The 25,472-nt window shown below is 33.2% G+C and overlaps 1 protein-coding gene across 1 annotated transcript in view; it reads left to right on the top strand.

Moving 5' to 3' along the window:
• LOC107662219 (collagen and calcium-binding EGF domain-containing protein 1-like) overlaps nucleotides 1-18,789 on the top strand; it is a 56,641-nt gene extending 37,852 nt beyond the window's left edge. Inside the window, exons 6-12 of the mRNA XM_016452159.1 lie at nucleotides 30-167; nucleotides 2,949-3,055; nucleotides 5,843-5,951; nucleotides 6,048-6,187; nucleotides 14,107-14,142; nucleotides 16,371-16,406; nucleotides 18,284-18,789. Of these exons, the coding sequence (XP_016307645.1) occupies nucleotides 30-167; nucleotides 2,949-3,055; nucleotides 5,843-5,951; nucleotides 6,048-6,187; nucleotides 14,107-14,142; nucleotides 16,371-16,406; nucleotides 18,284-18,541 (824 nt within the window). The 3' untranslated portion in view covers nucleotides 18,542-18,789. The remainder of the gene's footprint in view (nucleotides 1-29; nucleotides 168-2,948; nucleotides 3,056-5,842; nucleotides 5,952-6,047; nucleotides 6,188-14,106; nucleotides 14,143-16,370; nucleotides 16,407-18,283) is intronic.
• The last annotated feature ends 6,683 nt before the right edge of the window (nucleotides 18,790-25,472 follow it).

The following is a 25,472-nucleotide window of genomic DNA, read 5'->3' as shown; positions in this document are numbered from 1 at the left end:
CACACTTTCACTCTCTGTTCTTGCGTCAGACATTGATGAATGTGCCAACAATAACGAGACGGTGTGCTCACAGATCTGTGTGAACACCCCCGGCAGCTACCGGTGTGAGTGCGAGAAAGGCTTCTACCTAGAGGATGATGGGAAAACATGCACCAAGGGCGAGCGAGGTGAGTGTATATTCTCTGAATCTTTGTTTGTCTTTCTCAGCAACACTCTTTGTTCTTTTACTTTAGCTTGTTCGCTTTCTTTTTGGTCTTTCTTCTGTAGTTTGGAGTTTCCCAGACTTTTGTGGACATATAAACCTGTTCATGGCTTGAAACTGTTCACAGACACCTCTTTCAGACTTTCAAAGTGTAATTGCTGAAATAATTACTGTAGCGAGATCCAGAGAAATCGTTGTTAACATGTAAAAGGTAATGAATCAACTTGGCAGTCATGTGTTTTGGTGAAGAATTTTGTCATAAACTTATACATTTTTATACTCCGTTTCAGTGGTTTTTAGTCAGTAGTTTTGTATTGAATAGCCATGTTTTTTTTCATGTAGTTCGTAATGCTTCATGGGATTGAAGTTCATTACCACAGTTTTTATGTGATTTTTTTTTTCAGTTTGAGAGCCGCTTTCCCATTAGAAGCTGCTTTTGCAAGCCTCACAGACAGTCCTGCTTTGATTCACCCAATGCTTTTCCAACAAACAGCAGAAATGGAGCGGAAAAAAAGGCGAATCACATGCGTTTTGAGGTTTTAAATAGAGCACAGAGAACCAGAGATATTTTTTTCCTGTCTGGACATGACCATCCACAGATCTCTCCATCACACAGGTGTGGAAAGGATTGAGTATGGTCTAAATGCTCTGACAGGTCATGAATGCATCATCCAGTTAAAGCAGTGCAAACACAAAAAAAACATGTACAGAAAATAAGCCAAGTGGAAAGGGTGGATGTTAAATTAAAATTTAAGTTTCTTTTTTGTATGTGAATAATTCCAGTGTCAAAATATATATCAATATTATAATTATTTTTACAATTATTAAAAACTATAAGAAAAAGTATTTATTTATTCATTTACTTAGCATTATTAGACATCATATAAATGTGAAAAATGCATATCATTTTAAGATACATAGATATTATTAATAAATTATTATAATAAATGATTAAATTATAAATTCAATTATTATTTATTTATATTTTATATTTAATAATTCTATTAATCATTTATATAAACAACAATTATTATTATTATTATTAATAGAATTGTTTATTTATTTATTTATGGCATATTTATGACCATATATATATATATTAATTACATACATAACATATTACATACATATATATTATAAATTACATACATAACATTTTTAGGGCCATTCATTTCATGTCAGATATGGTTTTGATCTTAGTCTCCTCGCTATTTACAAAAAATAAAAAAAAAATCCATTCTGCAGCCTCTTCTGGTTTGACACATTTATAAGACATTGCTTCCTGTCTCCCTGCAGGAAGTCCACTGACCCATCGCGGTTAATGACTTGGGACACCAGCTAGCGGTTAGCATTAGCATCAATCACTCCTTCCTCTCCACTCCTCTGTCCATCTATCTTTTAGGCTTTCTTGTGGAGCGTATCAGTCATTCAGAGTTTCCTGACTGTGGTTTCCTCTCTTTTGGGTCAATTTGAGCACGAAACAAGATGACCTTCAGGGCATTCAGGGTTGCAACAATCCAGATGTACGAAAAAGGAATTCTGGGAATTCCAGACCACTGAGATTACAGTGTGTGGATCAAATGAGGTTATCGGCTGTGAGTCAAACTAAGCTGTAGGAGTAATGGTGATATAGCTCAGCAGACTTCTGGCAGGAATGACAGTAGTTAGTACATTCTGATCAGGAGCTAGTATGTTTCTGATGATGCATGTATGGAGTGAGCCTCCATTGTGACCTTGAGCAAGACTTCAAATCCCTGTTATAAGTTTATGACACCATTTTATGGCAACATTAGCTCTGTTTCAAAACCTCGAGAGCTGCCATGATGTCTATGGAATCTTATAAGCCTTACATGCCACATATTGGAGATTCCCATTTTTAAGTGCACTTAATTGTATTGAATGTGCACTTGTTGTGAATTCCCAATCTTAAAAGTATTTTAGTTTAATTGCTCTACTTTCAGATATAATATGAAAGAAATAAAATGCCATATAAGTGTATTTAAAAAGTGCACTTTTAAAAAGTGAAAGTTTTACTTAAAAGTAAATTTTTCATTGTTTTAATAATTTAAAATATATTTTAAATGTACTAAATTGCAGCTTCATTGCAACGGTGTAATTACAAATATATATTTAAAGACATGACCATTTCAGTAGAAATTGTATTAATTATATTTTGGTTTCCAAGAAATGCTTGTCAGTCAATTTGACAGTGCACATATAATATTTCAAACACAATCTAAGGAATGCCATTGAAATTGCATACTTAAGCGAGTCAAAAAAGCACTCTTAACTAATTGTATTTAATATCATTTTAAACTATAATATATTGTAACGTGATTGTAAATATGCAATTGAGTGTCTGAAAACATTACATTCAGTTCACTCTTAAGTATACTATTTTAAACTTTATTATTACTCTTTTTAAAAGTATTCTTAAATGTACTTCTTTTTCACAATGGTCAAAACTGATTTCATTGAAATTTGATGTTAACATATTGCCAGGCTAAGATGCATTACACTAAGCATAAAAATACATAGACACATATTGGGTACAACAGTCCATTTCAAAAAAATGTTTAATTGCTTTCATTGGGAACTTTTGTATTGCATTAAATATGTGTATTGATAATCAATAGTTCTCTCAGCTTTTGCCATCATGTTTTGACTTTTTTGCTTAGCAGCTGATTCGTTTTAGCGTTGTCCATCAACCTTTCTTAACTTCCACATTCATGTTGTCTCTTTGCAGCTCCGCTGTTTGAGAAGTCAGACAACGTCATGAAAGAGAGAACGTGCTCGGCCACATGTGAAGACTTCCATCAGATGAAGATGACCGTTCTACAACTCAAACAGAAGGTGCCCTATTCCAGATCCACCTGCAGGGCTTATTCGCTAAAACAAGCAGCAGATTTCCTTTTATATGCATGTTTTTATTCCGTAGACACGAGTCGACCCAACAAGAACCTACCTGCCAATGTTTCACGAGCAAGTCAGACTCAGGTTATACAAGTCTTCAGGGATGTGTTGGTGACTTTACAGGCGAAATAAAAAGCGATACAGCACGGGCCGAACAGCTGAGCGATCTGGTAGTGTGACTTATGTCTGTCCTTGCTGCAGGCTAGTAAATCACGTTGAACGCAGTGATGCGGTTTAGACGGGCTGAGGGCGCAGAGTCAGTGTTCTGCAGTCAAAGCGAGCCTGTCAACAAATCCACTCAGCACCCTCATGGTCACGGCGTGATATATAGCTCTTGTGCGTGTGGTCCAGCAGACTATGAGGGAAAAGATTGAGAGCAAAAAATGTATTGAACTAGTGAGAGTGAGGCAAGGCTTATGATTCTGGGAGAACAAAAACATTGATATGATTTTTACGAATCGTTTCTTTGACCGTTGTTGTAACTTCCCCCCCATTGTTTTGTTTGGAAGAGGAGATATTGGCTTGCTCAAGTTTTATTTATTAATTTATTTTTAGATTTATTCATGTTTTTGTTATTTCAGTTTAAAAATGTAATGAAATTCTTTCTTTTCTTTACCTTTTGCCTCATCAAGTTCTCTTCCAAAAACTAGCGATCTTCCAATGCAAATGCTGTAATTATGATCATTTAGATTAGAATAGATTAGATTATTGAAATCCATTAAATAGCTGAAATTATATTTGCTTTTTAAGATGTCTTTGTGAAGAATGCAGTCCCAGAATGCAATGAAAAAAGCTCAGTAAAAGTTAATCCAAGATAATAAATATACTTGATTAGAAAGTGTTTTTTTAAGAAATAATAGTAATAATAGTTTTATTCAGCAAGGATGCATTAAATTGATCAAAAATGACTATAAAGATGACAATGATGATAATATTACAGAAGATTTCCATTTAAAGTAAATGCTGTTCTTTCAAACTTTTTAGAATAAAATAAAATTCAAGCTGAAATAAATTAAATTTTTAAACATATAACATATGTGCATTTTTTACATTACATTTTAAAATATTCAAATGGAAAAAAAAATTACAAGTATTTAAAAATGACTGTTTTTTTGTTTTTGTTTTTTTACAAATAAATGCAGCCTTGGTGAGCTTAAAAAGCATCTTCAACATTAAAACCTATAAAAATTAAATAAATAAAAAACAAAAAGTTCACAAAATTTGTGGTCCGTATACAATTCAGTACTTGACAATATCATTATAAAATGTAAGTAAAATTCAAAATGAACTATTGTAGAGTACAGAGTATAGCATTCTTACCAAATTAGTCATTTATGTGGTTTAATGACTGTTAGGATTGTGCCTTAGAAGGTAGTTTACTATGTAGGCATTTGACTCCACTGTCTAATGGACACTGGTTGACCATTGTGGTTGACATTGGCACACGGAGCAACGTGGGATTAAAATATGTGCAGTCCAAGGAACCCGACACAAATCAAAACCAGAAACAATGACAAATGAGATTTAAATTGCTTGCACAGAGCTGGACACAGACACTTAAACAGATTTATGCGCTAGGCCTAAGGCTGTATCTACTATGTGTGGCGAGACCTCGAAGGTCTGTGTGTGTGTGTGTGTGTGTGTGTGTGTGTGTGTGTGTGTACTGATGTCCAGAGCTCAGAGGTTAGCAGGTAATGGATACTTCCAGCGAGTCCTTTGAAGTGAAATACTCTGCAAAGAAGGCTTGTAAAAGACAGGCACTGATCTCAGTCCATGCACAAAGTTGAATAATTCAGAGATTTCCTGTTTTTGCGAACAGCATGTACACAGATGTTACAGTTTATAGATCAGATTACATGCTCACGTTACTTTGGTTTAAATTATAATTCTTTTATCTACCTTTTAATATTACATATTTTAGCCTTTCCCTCCTGATAGATGATTAGTAACATCCTTATACATTTTCTTAAAGGAATAGTTTAACCAAATTTAGTCACCATTATGTCACTGAATATGTCACATCTTAATGCAGTTCTTTTCCATGTAAAGATCATTCATAGTGACATGTCTGTCAAAAAATTCCATAAAATGAAAAAAGTAATATTTGGCTTGTAGTCTTTATTCCTAAATCATATATATATATTTTTTTTTATTGTATTTCATTTTATTTTGTTTTATTGTATTTTCATTTTTCATGTTTATTTAATTTTATTAGTCATTTTATTTTATATAATTTGTAATTTTATGTTACTATTATTTTATTTTATTTTTTATCATTTTTATATTACTTTTCCATTTTTTTATTTCATTTTATATTTTTATATTTTATTAATTTCTTTTATTTTTCATATTTTTTTGTTTTATTATATTTATTTTGTTTTTTATATTCTTTATTTTATATTTTGTATTTTATTTTATTTTGTATTTATATTTTTTTTTTGCAGCATGAAGATTCTTTATTGAAGATTCTTACTGCAAAGAAATAACAACATTTTGGGTTTGGATCGGCATTAGAAGGAGCAAATAATGACATTTATTTTCATTTATGGGTTACTGTTCCTATAAAACTGAATGCAAATCTTGTGTTCTTGATTCTTTTGAGCTTCAGAACCAAAAAAAAATAATAGTGTATGTCATGTTTCTGTTCAGTCTTGTCTAGTACTATAGTGAGTGAAACACTGAGTCCCTGAATGATCTGTGTGTTTTGTTTAACTCTTCTTTCATCAGATTGCCTTGTTGCCGAGCAACACAGAGGTCAATAAACAGATGACCAGTGAAAAGATGATGATGACACACTCATTCTTACCTGGACCTCCAGGGCCACCTGGGCCTGCAGGTGAGCTTTGTCAATATGCTGCTTATTATTCTGTTTCTCCATTCTTTTCCCAATGCCACTCTTCTGTAAACCTGTCTCTTTTTATGTCTCTCTCAGGGAGCCCAGGGCCCAAAGGTTCCCTTGGTCCCCCAGGACAAATGGGGCCACCAGGCATGCCCGGTCCTAGAGGCGACATGGGGCTCATGGGACCCTCACCGGACCTGTCGCATATCAAACAGGGACGCCGTGGCCCAGTGGTACGTATCAGTCTTCATAAGTAACCTAAACACTTATCAGCTGTAATCAGTATCTAAAGTGTCAGATTTGAGGACTAATGTGCTCTAGTTAATTTTCCTGCATCTATAATAATTAGTCTAGCATAAGCATACAATCTGATTGCACTACTCCATTAATTCTTGATGTTTCACGTGGGACACAGTGCAGTGGTGTTGTTTTCCAATGCCGTTTGTCTCTGCCGCACCATTAAGCTCTATGAAGATAACTTGCTTTGGCTCAGCATCTATTTTGTGACATCTGGGTGGCCTGTGGTTTACATTCTTTAATATCAGTCTAGATGGGTGTCCACATCTATTATGATTTACTAAAGGATGTACTAAAGCAGGTTCAAGGCTATAATATAGGGGTTGCTCTATTCTATGCCTGGAAATCTACTTTCCTTCTTAGGTTTATTTCTAGTGCTCGTATAACACACAGACCTGTCATTGTTAAATGACCCTTGAGACCTTGAGTAAAGGCCTGTTCACACCTGAAGGAGCTAAATGACATGAAAGTAAACAGTAATTGCAAAAAAAAAAAAAAAATCTTGTAATAGTCGCCTCACTGGGGGGACTAAGACACTCTTTTCTGTAAAGCTGATGTTGAAAGGATAAGCGATATTTTTTATTTTATTTTTATTTTTGTGAAAAATGATATATACCCATTTAAAAAAGCTTTTTATTTGTGTGTGCAGGTGGTCTAGGTGGTGGATATAAGCTAAAATATAAAAATAATAATAATAATAATAATAACATAATAATAATTCATGGTTTTTTTCATGTACCAATTTGTTTAGTAAAATAATATATAAAACTATAATATAATCAGTGTTCTTTTAGTATTATTTTATATTATTACAGTATTTGAATTAGCTTTTATTTTTTATATTTTCAGTTTTCATTTTACTTTAAGTCTTAGTAATTTTGTTATGTGCTTTTGACATTTGTATTAGTTAGTTTTTTTTATATCTATTATATATTTATTTATCATTTGTTTATTTTAATTTAAGTTTTATTTTTAGTAATTTTATTTACCTTAACCTAATTTATTTCAGTTAACTGCCAAGGCAACATTTCAGATTTTCATTGAAGTTGACATTTCATCAAATATTTATTTTTTACTTTTTTTATTTATATTTCAGTTGTATACATAATACGATGTAATAGGGCTGCACGATTAAGCAAATGCGATTGTCATGCGATATTTGTATTTAATTTTTTATTTATATTTCAGTTTTATTTAAATTATGGAAAACTATTTTTGATATGTATACATATTAAATATGTGCGCATGTGTGTATATATATATATACATATTTTATATATATATATATATATATATTTAATATGTATACATATTAAAAATATATTGTACATTATTGTATTTTATTTTTGTACATTATTATTGTATTATTATTGTACATTATACATAATATGATGTAATGCAATTTATAATATTTTTTATTTAATACTTCTATTTTGTTTTTTATTTATATTTAAGATTTATTTCAATTACATCAAACTATTTTAATAGCACTAATTAACAATAACAACACTGAATAATGTCATGTCACATCATTCCATATCATATCATATTTATGCTAGACCTATTAAAGGGGTCATAGGATGCTACATGTCGAATCGCGATCTCGATTCCATTTCGATTTATCGTGCAGCCCTGCGATGTAATATAATGTATTATATTTTCATTTAATAATTTAATATTTGTATTTAATTTTTTATTTATATTTCAGTTTTATTTAAATTATGGAAAACTATTTTTGATATGTATACATATTAAATATGTGCGCATGTGTGTATATATATATATACATATTTTATATATATATATATATATATATTTAATATGTATACATATTAAAAATATATTGTACATTATTGTATTTTATTTTTGTACATTATTATTGTATTATTATTGTACATTATACATAATATGATGTAATGCAATTTATAATATTTTTTATTTAATACTTCTATTTTGTTTTTTATTTATATTTAAGATTTATTTCAATTACATCAAACTATTTTAATAGCACTAATTAACAATAACAACACTGAATAATGTCATGTCACATCATTCCATATCATATCATATTTATGCTAGACCTATTAAAGGGGTCATAGGATGCTACATGCACTTTTACAAGTTGTTTGAACTGAAATGTGTGTTGGCAGTGTGTGTACACAACCACCCTATAATGATAAAGATCCACCCAGTGTTTTTTTTTTATCTACTCAAATCTTTACCCCTTTCTCAAATCGAGCCGATCTCAGATGCCTGTCTGTGTGACGTCATAAAAGCAGGCCCCTCCCATGATTGTTTGATTGACAGTAGCGTTTCAGCACAGACTGGACTGGCGTCTTACCTTAGACCCGCCCTGAGTGAGCTGTCATCAGTCCGCCATTGTTTCACCGCCGGAGCAGATGTGGACAAGAATGACTCCTAACTGATTGAGGTGTTCTGTTGTTGAATGTAATAATGAACATATCAGTCATCATTTACTCCCGACATCTGAGCCGCTGAAGACGCAGTGGATTACGTTTTTTTTTTGAAGGGAATGCGCCCCCGATCTACCTAAATGCGTCTATGTTCGCGCAAATCATTTGTGATCCAGCTTTACCTACAGTGAAGAAGTGAGTATAAGGTTTTTTTAATGAATCATTGCAAATCTTTGCAAAAAGTTTCACGAATGAAACTTTCAATATCAATATTTCAGAAGTGGATGTAAGAGTTAATAGAGATTGTTGTGTTTGAAAACGTGACGTGTCCTTAATGCTGGAAATCTAGACTTGCTGGGATCAGGCATTTAGACATAACCACTGCAGGAAGTCAGGCCTCCAGGAGTAGAATTGAGCCCCCCTGCTGTAAAGATGATAAACATCACATTACACTTACATTCTTAAGATGCTGAGTAACTTCCTAATTGTTAGTTGCACTTGATCTTCATTGTTGCACAGCGTTTGCAGATTTATTGAGCCAAGCTTCATTTTAGACACAGCATGAAGGTGTTGCAGCTCACTGACCTGTGGTTGCTTTCGACGGTGACACGCTTTACACTTCCTGTTACGGACTGTTAACCCTCATTACTCTTTCACACATTCTTCCCCAGACCGACGGACATAATGAATTATCATCTCACACACACACACACTTTTTCACACTCAAATTACAAGCGCTGTGAATCACAGCAGACTTTCTAACGTTAACCTTTTCAGCCGAACCATCACTTTGCAGCATGTGTGTATCTAGCCTCTGGAGACAATGTCTTAAGTTCACGACCATGGATATTTGTAGATCTACTGAGCAATTCGGTATGTTGTTGACACTAGAAATGTCACTGAATGTTTTCTTTAAACACTTCAGATGCATTTGTACTTGAAATATTTTTACTCTAAGGTCACGAACGCTGAGTAAATCTGTACTGTCTGGTCTCATTTGGGACATAATCAGTTTTGAGCTCTCGTAGCCATGGAATTCTTTGTTTTTGGATGCAATTCCACTTCGTGTTTGCTTTTACGGGAGGCTCTTGATAGTTTCAGCAGCCTTGTAAGAGTGAAACTGAATAAGCAGGTGCAGGATCGGTTTCATTTGCACTCATATCATTTGAAGAGTGTTCGTACTTCTAGCATATGTGGTTGTTGGCTTTTGGACCAATGAGATTGCAACAAAATATCCTGCTTCTCACGGTTGCTTTGGTCTGCTTGGGACAAATCTAGATTTATGTAAAGAGATTGTGCAAATTTATCACACTGTAACACTGCAAGGCTTAATGGACTGATCCAGTATTTTGACACACACACGTTTTTATGTCCTGATCGTTTACATTGACTTAAGACATTACTGACTGTGTTTACATTTAATGCTCTGCCAAGACACACTTTTTTTGACGTGAAGTACCATTAACAGTTTTTATGTTAATCATTGTGCCATATCAAAGTGACCCTGCCAAAAAAAATGATATACGCTGTCTCATTTTCAAAGACTGCTTGCAGTAACATCCCATCATTCATGCAAATTATATCATTAGAGTACAAATCAACAACAAATGTCAGTAGTGATTGCTTGAGCATACAGCTGCCAACATGATGCCAGGGTGTGGTGGAGTGGTTGCAGGGCGTTGCTATGCAGACTTTACATTCTTCCTTGAGTTGTGATGGGCACAATCACAGGCAATCAGAACAGATTTGATGTTTAATTTAGGACCACATTTGAAAGTTGCCCAAATTTAAAATAATAATATTAAAAAAATCCAATCAAACTTATTATTTTTTCTTTTTACATGTATGCAGCAATGTCTGTGATATTTTTAATATATAAGATATAAGAAAGCAGAGCTGACTTAATGTAAATATGCTTGTACACATTTAGGCTATACATATATACATGTATTATTATTAAATATTTTTATATTACTCAATTAATTAATTAATTAATTAATTAATTAATTAATTAGTAGATATTAATATTTAACAAAATTACATTTTAAATTTAAATAAAGTATGGAAGTGGCTTTAAGTTCAATTAAACCAACATTCTTACTTTATTTTGGCATTTTCATAAAAATGGCATTTCAAAAGATTTAAATTAATACATTTATAATTGTATTACTTTTTTAATTGTAATTTAATTGTATTAATATTTTTATATTATTTTAATACATTTTAATATTAATGTTATCAATTAAGAAATATATACATTTTTCATAAAACATTTTATTAAGTTTTTAATTTAAAGGGCTCATATGATGTTGCTAAATAGAACATTATTTTGTGTATTTGGTGTAAAATGCGCTGCACACATCTGAATATTTGGGTTGAACTGTTCTGGAACAGTGTTGTAAATACTACTTAACCACTGATTTCTAGTCATGTCCTCTTTTAGAAGACCAAACAAAGTAGTTTCGCTTTCGCAACGAAACACACAGCGTCTCTCTGCGGCGGTGGCAGCAACAATAAATGTACTCCTTCTTTCTTTGCGTGAATATTTGGGTGGTGTTATGCAAATCTTCCAACACATGTGGGGGCGTGTTTAAACGAGGCATTTTAGGAAGGCGTGGACCAGTCTTAACTTTTATATCACGAACAGCTTGTAACACTCCAAAGAGAAAGGAAAATTTGAAATCGCATCATATGACCCCTTTAAATAAATTAGAGATTGGAAAGTTCATAAAGTGTCATAGAAGTTTATAAAATATCACGTTAACACTTTAGGCACTTTGAAACTTTAACTATAACCTATTAATATTTAATGTTAATATAATATCATATAATATAATATTTGGTCACACTTTATTTTAAAGTCGAATTATCGCCATTAACAAACCATTAACTACAACTTTTGCCTTAAACTCATAATTTGCTGCTTATTAATAGTTAGTAAGGTAGTTGTTAAGTTTAGATATTGGGTAGGATTAGGGATGTAGAATATGGTCGTGCAGAATATGTGCTTTATAAGCATTCATAAACAGCCAATATGTTAATAATAGGCATGCTAATAAGCAACTACTTAATAGTGAGAGTTGGTCCCTATACTAAAGTGTTACCTAATGTTTTTATGTATTAATAAATAATTTTACATATATTATTATTAAATTATTTTATTTTTAATTTTAATAAATACATTTTAATGTTAACATTATAAATTAATACATCTATTATTTTTTAAATTTACTTTAAATTACTTAATATTTATTTAGTTACTTGATATTTAGTAGAGATGTGACTTTAATAGCAAGTGTCTAGCTGCATTTTCAGCTTTCCAGATTGTGCTATCGACTCATGCCTAGCTGGGTCACCTCCGCCTGGGTCGGCGTTTGAACACGTGTCCCCCAAACCCCCTGACCTTCAGCTGGCTGACCTCTGACTCTCTGAAGGGGGGCGTCTTTGCAGGTGGGGTGGAAACTAGGACGGGTAACAGGAAGAACTTTCATATTCCTTTTTTGTTCTTTTCTTCTAACAGGATCTGTCCTCCGTTATCATGTTTGATCCCCTGTTCTTTTTGATTGTTGCTTGATATATTTCCTACCAGAAAGCTGGTTGTGTGCCAAACTTTTCTTATAGTTTGTGTGTGTAGAAACAATAAATTTATCAATATGCCAGAGCACAGCATTCATCCTACCTCTGGATGTTGACAAATGATAATGGCAATAACGGAAAAGGCTGACTGCGTTACTGCACATGGGTTGCTTTCTTTGGCCCGAGTGCTTCTTGAAGCCGACTGTTAACCCGTCCGATACAGTCGACCTTTTGCTTTTAATGCATTGGACCTCATCACTGAAGCACGAGTCGTCAATGAAGAAAAATACTGCTGAAGTATTGCAGTAATTTATGAATCCTAGAAACATGAGCCCTTCAATGCTCTGGAGTCGTAGCTCATAACATGAATTTAGTTCAAGAGTGCTCAAAGATTCAGTTTTTAATTTGATAAATGAGAAGTTATGCAGTATTCTTGGAAAACGCTGGCTAAGGAGCTGCGTCTGTGGGATCTTGTAGTGTTTTTCATGTGCATAAATACAAGTCATGTGTAGTTATGGGCCTCCCCTGTCTGTCACAACCGCTCCGGCTGTGAACACATGCCCTCGGTGTCTTTACTAAAGGACTGTTGACGTTGCCGCCGGCCCAGAACTAGCTCTCTCTAATCACCCGCATGAAGAATTCAATGCAGTATTTTTAGATTGATGAATCATGTTTTCCATTCTGGTACAAATATGGCTCAGATCTGCCCTAGAGATCTTGACAGGAATGATTTGATGTGTGAAAATATTTTGTTGAATGAATAGGACCATCAAATCTATAATTCAATGAATATAAATATGTCTTTCTTGGAGAGCCTAGGGTCCTTAATTTGGCCTTTAGCTGTCATATGGTTTTGGTCAGATAAAAAGCTATTTTATGAAGCCTTTTCAGAGATGAATCTTTAAGCATAAATTCATGCATTCATTAATTCATTCATTCATTTAAAATAAAAAGGTATTTACAATATAATATTTTTACAGCATGATAGACTTAAAGTTACATTTGTGTTTCTAAACTGAACTTTTAAACAATTTTATATTATTTACTTATTTATGACCATTATAAAGCTGCAAGTTTCATAATTCAAGTTTCATTAATAAATATTTTTATATTAACAATCTAATTTTTTAACAATCAAATGGCTATATTTCTAAACTGAACTTTTTATACATGAACAACTGTATATTATTGATTCATTGATTGATTGATTTCAATTCTAAAGCTGCAAGTTTCATTAATATTTTTTTAATTAAATTTTAACATCACATTTTTTTAACAATCACATTACTGTATTTCTAAACTGAACTTTTTAAACATGAACAATTGAATATTTTAGGTTCTTTCTTTCTATATGTACAATTCTCTTTTCTCTATTGAATTAGTTCATATCTGTACAGCAAGATAAATGTTTTTTTAACGATTACATTATATTTCTAAACTGAAATTTTAAACATGAACAATTGTATATTTTAGGTACTTTTATATATGTATGTATCTTATGTATGTATTTATTTATTTATTTAGCACAATTCTAAAGCTGCAAGTTTCATTAATAAACTTTTTTACAGCACAATAAAGACTTTTTATAAACTGCATTTTTCTAGTGATTTGCTTGCCGTTTCATGACTTCATATTAATTGAGAGACCACATGGAATATTTGTTTATTTTATAAATTGATTTGTTACATATTGAAAGGCAAACTGTTGATAAAAATTGTGATAAATAAATGTATAATACAGTATAAAGTACAAATCTTTTCCTTATGCAGTAATAAAAAAATTAAACGTCCATAAAAAAGTCCAGTAATTTTAATAGATATGTATGGTTGTGTGTTTAATCGGGATGTTTTTGTGTGTGTTCGTAGGGTCCACCCGGGGCTCCAGGGAGAGATGGCATGAAGGTACGGTATGTTTTCTGTCTATCTTTATCTCTGTCCACTACTTTTCAAAGCTGTGGCCAAGGGCTGTTTTCCATGTGTGGAATGCAAATATTTGGAAAAACAGGATAAAGATGTTTAAGATCAATGGTGACCGATCGCTAATGAAATAAACTCTTGGATGGCGTCTGGTCAAATATGACATCATAGATGGCAGGACGAGTTGCAGATATTTTAGAATGTCAAAACACCATTATTACGTTCTTGAAATGGCAAATATGATTAGTCCAAATATTGAGGAAAATTACACAGAGGGATTTCACAATTCACCACTGATAATCATGGTATATTAAAGCTTTGATATCATATATGTATTTTACCATATCATTGTATATTTTTATATAACTCTCTCAGAGTTTGTGAACTACAGATATTTTAAAGATATCAAGCATAGTACAGTACTGTCGTTCACTCTCAAGTCTAACCGTTACCTGCTAGCTCATGGTCTTAAAACAGTACTAAAACAGTACCAAAAAATGGACTGTTTTTGCTAAATATTATATCAAAAGTTATAGAAGAATTGAGGTAGGTCTTTTAAAGCCAACTAGGCTAGGCTTGGAGACTGATTTATAGACAACCTCTACATTAAAATATATAACTAAAAATGAAACCAGAAACATTCTTTTCACAATTATACAAATGTATATGCAAATGTTCGAGATATTGCAAGTGCATATGAGTGCATATATTATATTTTTTTGCATTACTGCATTTTGAATTACATATATGATTTTTTGCATTACTGCGGCGGTAAAAAGTTGCCTTCAAATGTCTATTTGTCACGTTATGCTGTTCAGGGGTGCACGCTGGAGTCACGAGGAAACATTTAACATTCTTTAATCGAAGAAACACTGGGAATAATCCACAACAGGAGCTTGAGCAACACACGTAGACAACAAGTAGACCTGACAGAGACAGACTGCACAGACTGGGACTTAAATACAGGGGATGATTGGGGAAACACAGGTGCATGGGATAGCTAATGAAACTAATTAACAAAACGAGGACAGGAGCATGACCAAATAAGGGAACAGAATGTTGTCTTGTTGCAATGTAGTTAGGATTAAGGTTTGGTTTAAAGCTAGTTGCATGTAATTTTATGCATAATTTATAGTTGTTACTGTAGTAATTACATGTAGCGTGTAACAAGGACACTGTAAAAAAAACATTTAATAATATATATATAGAGAGAGAGAGAGAAAATAAAAATATATAGATAAAAAAATATTTTAAACTTTTAAAATGTATGTAGTCCATTCCTCATGTACGGTAATACCAAAATGTAACTTTTTAATGAACAGTGCTTTTGTTAACTGTTTATTATAAGTTTTAGAAGTAAAAAAAAAAAAAAAAACTATTTAAACCATTTCAGCTTTGTTTAAGGTATTGAGAGATCAATATCAAGTATCGAACTGAATCATGACATGAGTGTATTGTTACACCTCTAGTCAGTGCAATAAACCGGATGTTATTATTCAGGTAGCTAGCAATAAATATGTCAACAGTTTAACTAACTTTAACCAGATTGATTGTCCCTTGATTGTCCGTAATTGTCAGTAATTCAGAACATACCTGTGTCGCTTTATGAATTGCACCTTCAGACATTTCAGAACACAACACAACCGAGCTAGCTTAGCCAGAAGCGTTTATGTTCACATATTTAGGTTTCAGGCCTACATAAGCACACTTTTCCAATGCAGAGGTTCAAGGTTGATCCATGTATAATGTGTGCACTTCTATTAGCCTATATGTTTGTATAGAAAGTTTTTGTGGCTTTGTATTCACAAATCAAAAACATCTGGGCCGCATACTACCTCTCCGTGAACCCTGACCCTACATAATCCCCACAGAGGGGTCAATATCTGTGAGGTACCTACTGCCATACCTCAGCCCAAATGAGCTAGAGACTAGCTCCAAATGGTGCGCAGAAACACTACTAAGATAACATTTATATATACACTCAGATGCTGAATAAACTTGTTTCTGTCTTTCGGTTTTATATTGTATTGTGTGGTGATTCAGATGCTGAGTGACGGAGTAAAGATGTCTGATTTTGACGAGGCCAGCGATGGCTTGTTTTCTCACGTGTGATCGTGTTACTGAGAGATAGCGGGCAATAACTGTCCCGTTGGACTTCTCATGGCTTCTTTACTGTAATCCTGCTAACCCAAATATTTGTTTGGTTTCTCCAGGGAGAGAGAGGGGTTCCTGGCCCTTCCGGACCTCCAGTAAGAACTTCTTATCATGGCACTTTCTCTCATGGTTCTTATGTCTGAAATATATTTGTCTGTGTTAGTCTCTCTCGCTCTTACCTTTGATCACTCTTCTATCTGTCTATCCGTCTGTCTCCCTCTCAAAGCACTAAAACAGACATCTTATTGTGATTATTCACAAAAGCAGGTCTAGAAGATTTATTTTTCTTGACAACAGACCAAAAAACTCTTCTACCCCTTGAAAACTTTGCTGTGCCTTTTTATATTTAACTGGATAAGGGCTGTGTGCCACAACAAAATTAGATCATAAAAAAAGAGTTACTAAAAAAATCGAATTTATTTTTACAAATAAATGATATCTAAATTTAAATTCAAATCAAATCAAATTACATTTGTAAGAAAGTAATTGAGCTATATCAATCAATTTTATATTTATGTATGTGTTTTTTTAAATATAGTCAATTTCTATTAATAATAGCAATTAATAGTAGTAGTAGTAAAAATTATAATTCAGTAACACATGTATGTGATTTCTGTATTATGAATTTTATTGTATATTTTAATAACTTTTTTTGTAAAAGCCAACTCATGATATTTTTGGTTTCTACCTTTCTTTAAATAAAAAAAAAAATTTAATAATATTTTTTTTCTAACCATGTGTCAATATGAACGGACGGTTCTTATATTTGAAATTAAAATTATGCATGAAAATATTTTTCTCTTCTAAAATAATTTAAGCAAAATCACTGAAAATATAGGAACTTTTGCAGAAGTTTCATAAGTCTTACCATAAATTTCTTATATTTGTATTTTTTATTCTTTTTTATTTTATAGTATAATTGCAAAAAATAATTTTTTTTTAAATATTAGCATTTATGTATTTACTCTTCATGAATATATATATATATATATATATATATATATATATATATATATATATAATGCATGCAAAAAATAGGAAATTGGAATAATGGGTAAATATTTTTGTTTTCCTATTTTCAGTGATTTTGCATGCATTATTTTAGCTAAATCCTTAGAACGTTCAAAGAACGTTCAAAGAAAAAAAAATTATATTTACATTTATTTAAATTGTAAGACTTGCATTATGTTTTATTATTCATGTATTTAGCTTAATGAACTGTAATTGATGGCAGTGCAGACAACTGCAAGCTGCTATGGTGCAACAGCAGTCACTTCCGGTGTACACAGTGTTTAAAGAAATCTAAACTCTGAAATGAATTTTATTGTATATTTTAATAACTTTTTTTGTAAAAGCCAACTCATGATATTTTTGGTTTCTACCTTTCTTTAAATAAAAAAAAAAATTTAATCATATTTTTTTTCTAACCATGTGTCAATATGAACGGACGGTTCTTATATTTGAAATTAAAATTATGCATGAAAATATTTTTCTCTTCTAAAATAATTTAAGCAAAATCACTGAAAATATAGGAACTTTTGCAGAAGTTTCATAAGTCTTACCATAAATTTCTTATATTTGTATTTTTTATTCTTTTTTATTTTATAGTATAATTGCAAAAAATAATTTTTTTTTAAATATTAGCATTTATGTATTTACTCTTCATGAATGTATATATATATATATATATATATATATAGCAAGCTGCTATGGTGCAACAGCAGTCACTTCCGGTGTACACAGTGTTTAAAGAAATCTAAACTCTGAAAAGTTACTGTATATCAAGTATCCAAGCTCAACAGGAAGGGAGGAACAGCTCATACAGAAAGACAGACAGTATGTTGAAAATGTGACTCATCTGTATTTTACTTGCTTGCTTAATGCCCATTTCTGTTAATCCTGTGGGTGTGGGATAACTCATACTCCAGCGACCTGGAATTTCATGTGATGATGAGTGTGTTTGTGTTTTCAGGGCCCGCCAGGATCCTTTGACTTCCTGTTACTCATGATGGCTGACATTCGTAACGACATCGCAGAGCTGCAGAACAAAGTGTTCAGCAGACCATTGCACTCCGTAGAGGATTTCCCATCTGCCCCGGACAATTGGAGGGACACCCAGGAAAGCCTGGACTTTGGCTCTGGAGAAGACTACAAACCCCAGATCCCACCTAAGAGCACCAGGAAAAGGAAATTGCCCCGGACCTTAAATAATCCAGATTGGCCAATTTAAGATTGCCCTCGAACAGTGCCAGAACTGAAAGAAAGAACTGATTATAGAGAGAATGAGTAGTGTAAATATCACAGAATGACTGCTATTTAACTGTATACTCGCTGAAAAAAAGGCTGAATGTATTTCATTGTATGAAATTTCTATTTTTATAACATAAAGGATGTACATTTTGTATTTTGGGCGTTTTGAACGTGTCATTTGTCAACCAAATAACTAACAGGTTACATATACCATGGTTATCTTGTTCTGGGGCCAGATTCACGGAACATTAAGAATAAAATTCTTCTTAAATGTTGTTTTATTTTTCTAACTAAAAAAAAGATAAGAATATTTTGTTGTTGGAAAAAAAAGATTAGAAAAAAAAGATTCTGAAGATTAAGGTAACACTTAAGAAGAACTACAATTCTTTAAAAGAGTGTTTTCCAACTTCAGTCCCTGAAAGTAAGACTAATGATTTTATTGGGTTGTTTCAAATATTAAGCATTGCAAAAGTATAGAATGTGCCACGCATTATCATTTAGTCCATTTTTTTATTATTATTTGAAAGAAATTAATAGTTGTATTCAACAAGAGTGCATTAAATTCATCAAAATTGACAGTAAAAACTTTTGCACTGTTACAAAAACTGTCCTATTCATTAAAGAATCCTGAAAAATATGTATAACTGTTTCCACAAAAATGTCCAGCAGCACAGCTACTTTCAACATTGATAATAATAAGAACTATTTCTTGAGCAGCAAATCAGCATATTAGAATAATTTCTGAAGGATCATGTTACACTAAAGACTGGAGTAATGATGCTGACAATTCAACAGTAGTGTATATAATACATTTAACTACAACAATATTTGTCTTATAATCTAGTAGATTTGAATATTTGCATGTGCGCCATTAACCCCTGATGATTAGAATTGCATTATCACACACTGTATACATTTGTTTAGCTTCTATGAACACGTAATGAATACAAACTATGTCTACATACAAAACTGATTTCAATTTAGATGTTTCTGTGAGTTTACTCTTTCAGCCACACTTCAAATCCAGGCCAACAAATCAACATTATGAAAGCAGGCACTGTTCAAAACATTCAATTCAATTCACACCCATGATTCAGCCATTTTCAACAGCTCTGTTTTTCTCTGTCATCCTCAGCTATAAAACACCTTGCCATCCTTCTCACCTCTCTCCTCTTTGTATTTTCCCCTCACAGTTCATGAAGCGGTTCACAGCTATGGAACGTCATTGCCATTTGACCTGCCTGTACACTCATTTATCGCTGAGGAAAACAAGATCATGGATAGGTGCATCTGCATTTTCTGTAGGTTCTGTTTTCCATAGGTGTTGACATGACTAAGGAACTCTAGGACAGACTGTCTGTTAACACTCTGAGAGCCTTGTAAAACTGGAACACGAGGTAAAATAAAAGTGGCCCGAATACCGATCCCTGTGGAATACCGCTGAGTACTTGGTGCTTTTACCTTGACCTTCCATTTCCAGTGTGGCAAATGAATCACAGGTAATATCTGCTATTATATCTTTGTTAATTTTGAATTTAATTGGACTTATTAGTTAAGAGACATTTTTACACAAAATTTAATTATATTAGAATAATACACACTACCGTCCAGTTTGTGTCAGTACAATTTTTTTATGTTTTTAAAAAGTCTCATCATATTTGCATTTATTTAACCAAAAATACAGTAATATTGTGAAATATTATTTCAATTTAAAATAAATAATATTTCAGTGTATTTTAAAATTTAATTTATCCCTGTGTGACATCATTACTCCAGTTTCCAGTGTCACGTGATCCTTCAGAAATCATTGTAATATGCTGATTTGCTGCTCATGAAACATTTCCCATTATAATCAATACAAGGTCAGGTGAAGTACATTGCATTGTTGGATAGTATTTCAAACATAACCTGAATATAATGTAAAATCTGTTTGTTCTATGAACATTTATCATAGTTGAGGTTGCAGTACTAAAATTGTTCATTCTTCCATTTGAAGCTTGTAAATCAGATCCAAACATGCTTGACTGACCTCTTACCCATATTCCCACCATCGGGCACCCGACTGATTCTGACACTGTTTTCCCCTCCACATTTCATGGTTAAATTGTACTGATCCCTGTGAGAGCCGCTCAGTAATGGCCCATGAAGAGAAGCTGTCTGAAGTAACCAGCCAACAACTGCAGCCAGTTCACCCTGTAGGCCAGTTATACAGACTTCATCAAAACACCGTTTTCCAATGAGACAAGAACAACTTGAGCTGTGAGTACTGTGTGAACGCAAAGACAATATTTTGATTTGACCAAGTGAAACGATTAATATGAAAGTTTGGAAATGGCCAGTAAGTTTACATTACTTGTTATTAAAGAATGACTCATAAGGAGAATTAGATGTCTGTTTTTGTGGTACTTCATCTCCTTTGCAAATTGTGAATGAAAAATAGATCCACATTACACAGTTTAATTGCAAAAAAACTATTAAAGTCAGTGTTTCCCATGCCATTTTATATTACAGTTTATTTATAATTTTATAATTCATGATGTATATGTAGTTGCAACATGAGGACCTTGATATTTTTTGAGAATTATGCACATTAATTTGAAATACAATAAAAATATAAACAAAAGTACAACCATGAATAATGTTAAAATAGTCAATAGAAAGTGAATTAGAAAGACTAAATTTAAGCTACTTAAATAGAAGAGGAAAAAATAAAGTTTAAACTGTATTCTTCATTCTTGCATGTTTTGTCATTTAAATCGCATAAAGAGTGACAGATAATGACTGTCATATAACTGAAACAAATGTGTGCACTCCCAATCTGTAAGTTTTTAATTTTTGTATTTAATTTTATTTCATTTTATTTTACAAATGTATATATACTCTGCCTGGATTTGATTTCATTTTATTGCTTTTAAAAATATTCTTAAATTTCAGCCTGGGTTTTGTTTTTCTTTACTTTCCTTTACAGGTCTGTATATACTCAGCCTTGGTTTTAATTTATTTTACTTTACTTTACCTTACTTTACTTTACTCTACAAGTGTATATATATATATTCTGCCTGGACTTTATTTGATTTATTTGTATTGCCTTTTTTATTGCACACTCTTTGTTGTGTGGCTATTTAACCACTAGATGGCAACAGTGGTGTATTATAATGCTGTATAATATTGCATATAATGCTGTGAGGTGAGTGTTGCCCACAAGATGGCAGCAACAACAACACACAAGCTCCAGACTTTGTCCCGTCCTGTGGTAGAAGAACGGATGATAATGACAAACCTTTAAATGAAAACTGGTGAGAAGTGATCATACTAATGTGTTGTGACACTGAGTAAATTTATCACTTCATTCTAATACTGCACAGGTCACTGAGTACCGTTATTCTTTTGTGTCTTCATTTCCCGCCTCCTAATGAGATAAATAATCAGGTGGAGCGTGAAGTAAACACAAAATGCCGTTTGGAAGCACTTCACTCACTCAATTAAATCTAATAAATGTAAAATAGACAATAGAGACAGCTTGAATTAGTGTTTATAGCCTCTCATGCCACCTTTCCAAACACATTCAGTCAGGTTGAACAATTTACTTTCCCTGATTTGTTTTAGGCCTAATTCTAAACATAAGCCAAAAACATGGAGCAATTGCTTAATAACTGATAAAAGGGGCTCTTATTTTGACATTTCAGAGCCTCTGGTTATTTTAGATGGAGATGTAGTTGACATGAACAACTAACTCCCACTTTCCATCTCAACCCATTCACAAGGGTTATTTGGCACAGTGAAGCTCATTCAGGACTGCGTTGGCTTGCTTTCCGAGTGGCACAATCCCCAAAAATCAATCCATGTTCAGGTCCCAATTATCTCCTCTCAAAAGCCTGACACCCTTTCCATGTCTCTCTTTTGAGAAGTTTTGCGCCCCAGTTCCCCAGGCTGTAATTAAAGTCCATCCCTGTTTAGATCTGTTTCCACTGAAGTAATTATCCCACCAATGCTGCTGGGATAATGACTTGATCTGGTTCAACATGCTGAAAAACCTGAACCGAACTATGGCGCTTTGCCGGTCTTGGCTGGTTTAAGCTGGTCTAGCTGGTCTCCCAGCTTGAACAAGCTGGTGTTTAGCTGGCTTAGCTGAATTGTACTAACATGCATGTGTTTGATCACATTGTATGAACATTTATATGTATGTATGTGTCTGATTGTGTATACTATGGTAATCTTTCAGTAGCATGATATATCAGGGAGACCGTGGCTAGTTGTCACGTTTTTACTCCAGTGAGTATTTCTCACTTTTTTGAAAGTGAATATGTATATTTAGTTAGAAGAAAAAAACTGTAAAATATTTCCACCATTATTTCTCAGGGGAAAATAAAGAACTTATTGCGCTTTTAACCCCATGTATAACATGTCCAGCTTGATGGGGTAATTTATTTAAAAAAAAAAGATATATATATATATATATATATATATATATATATATATGCACGTTTTTTCCCAACAGTTATTATTAAAATATAAAGATATTGGAGAATTTGGATAAAAACGGACAAAAATATTATTTTGTATTAAAACTCCTGAAATAAAGTCCTTCTGACAACTTCTTATGTGACAGCTAACCCCAGCCTCCCTTATATCAAAATACTATGGAATCCCATAAAGTCATTAAGTCAATTTCGACTTTTAAATCATAATTTCGACTTTATCTCGTAATTATGACTTAAGTCATAATTTCACATTTTAAAGTCATAATTTTTACTTTTTATCTCAATTTCAACTTTATACTTTGTGACTTTATGACTTTATACGTCATAATTTCGACTTTTTATCTCGTAATTATGACTTAAGTCATAATTTAGACTTTTAAAGCCATAATTTCGACTTATCTCATAATTATGACTTTTAATGTCGTAATTTCGATTTTTATCTCATAATTATTACATTTAAAGTCATAATTTAGATTGAATTCATAATTTAGACTTTTTTCTCATAATTATGACTTAAATCTGTCATAATTTTGACTTTTTATCTCATAATTATGACTTAAGTATGTCATAATTTTGACTTTTTATCTAAATTTCAACTTTATACATCATAATTTCGACTTTTTATCTCGTAAGTATGACTTAAGTCATAATTTCGTCTTTTAAAGCCATAATTTCGACTTATCTCATAATTATGACTTTTAATGTCGTAATTTCAAGTTTTATCTCATAATTATTACATTTAAAGTCATAATTTAGATTGAAGTCATAATTTAGATAAATATTATCGCATGGCGGAAATGGGCCTCCATACATGAGGGTGAGAAAATGATTACAGAATTTTCATTTTTGGGTGAACTGTCCCTTTAAGAGACAGAAATGCTGTGCTAATAAAGCTATTAATGTAAGTTATTCTCTTACCCAATAAATGATGTCATCAAGTTAATTCTGGGCCCGTGACATTTAACGCACTAACATTATTATCCCAAAAAAGGAAAGAAAGCGGCATGAAACAAACAAGAAGCTCTTAAGATTAGAAGAAGAGGGGCTGGGCGGGGGGGGGTAAACAGGACATCATTCAGCCCGAAATATTCCCCGAAATCCCATCTGGAAGTAATTAATGGACAGTGTACAAGAGCCAGCCTTAAAAGATTTCAAATATTTGCTGAAGTGCCCCCTTGTTCCTAATTATATCTCACTGGCTGCCTCCCTCATTATTTAGAACTGCCCACTATGAAGGAAAAACCACAAGTGAAAGTGAATGTGGCCACTCCTCGGGACCTCCTGCCCGGGCCCCGTTCAAACAGCATCAAGCTAATGCTTAATGGCAGATCCTGAATGAGTCACTGTGCTGGAATAAAAGTCATTAATGAGGTAATTTTATTAACGGCGCTCGCTCGCCATGGAAGAACGGGAGGGGAAAACTTCCAGCGACGACGGAGGAAATTAGTGTTTCACTCCGCGCTAATTAATGCCTTTAAGAGATTAAATGCAAGCGCCAAATTAACTGCCCCAAAAACCTTCATTGAGGGGAAGAAATACATTGTTGCCCTCCCATGTAATTACAGGACAGTGCAAATTCAATTTTAATGAGGCGAAAGCCACTCCTTCAGCTCATTTTTTCCCCTCTTCAATCCGCCGAAAGAAAGAGAGCGCTAGTGAAAGCTTGCTCTTGTTGAGGCCTAAGTTAAAGGAAGCACCGAGAGGACAAAGGCCGATTGTGTGCAAGCCCAACGCTTTAGAAGCCGTAAACAGGTACAGGGGCTGAATAGCCCTCCTTCTGAGACTCCTGGGAGGCCTGGTTTCCCATCTCCACAACACTGGGCTCTTAGAGAGGTAGAGAAGGAGAAACAAGGTGAGGAGGGGACCTTCGGCGCTGAAAGGGCCCCAGTGCAGCGAGTGGGCCACAGCCTCCCTCCCGCTCTCGTCCAGTTATCTTTATACAGGTTTTGTCTCTTCTAATTGGAGATGATGGGTGACTAATTGGTAGCTTTTTTACAAAGCGCACTACTTAAGCCACGGCAGGCCGAGGGAGACAGCATGAGCGGAGTTAATGAGAGGTTTTACACAAATAAAGGTCTTAAACTAGGCCCTCTATCTTCACGAGGGGGGCCGCAGAGGAAAGTTGAGGATATCCTTTTGTCGTAAATTTCTCCTCTTCTTCTTCTTCTTCTTCTTCTTCTTTTTTTCTTCCATGCAGGTATCTGAAAAGGGGGGACATTCAAAGGTGGAGGAGATGGCGAGCACTTGTGAGGATAAAGGAATCCATTCGATATTGTTTGGAACCTTTGGTTTTCGTGTGTCGGTAAATAAGAGCAGGGCACGGCCTCTCCGGTGAATGCTCTTTAGTTCGGACAGATAATGAGAGAGCACTCTACATACACACACACAGAACTGTGTTGAGCCACTTTAGGGTAATGTTTGAGTGCTCGA

This window comes from Sinocyclocheilus anshuiensis, unplaced genomic scaffold (genome assembly GCF_001515605.1).
Source record: "Sinocyclocheilus anshuiensis isolate Anshui unplaced genomic scaffold, SAMN03320099.WGS_v1.1 scaffold457, whole genome shotgun sequence".
Taxonomy (NCBI): domain Eukaryota; kingdom Metazoa; phylum Chordata; class Actinopteri; order Cypriniformes; family Cyprinidae; genus Sinocyclocheilus; species Sinocyclocheilus anshuiensis.
Note: the sequence above shows the minus strand (reverse complement) of the source record. Positions and strands in the feature narration are given on the sequence as shown.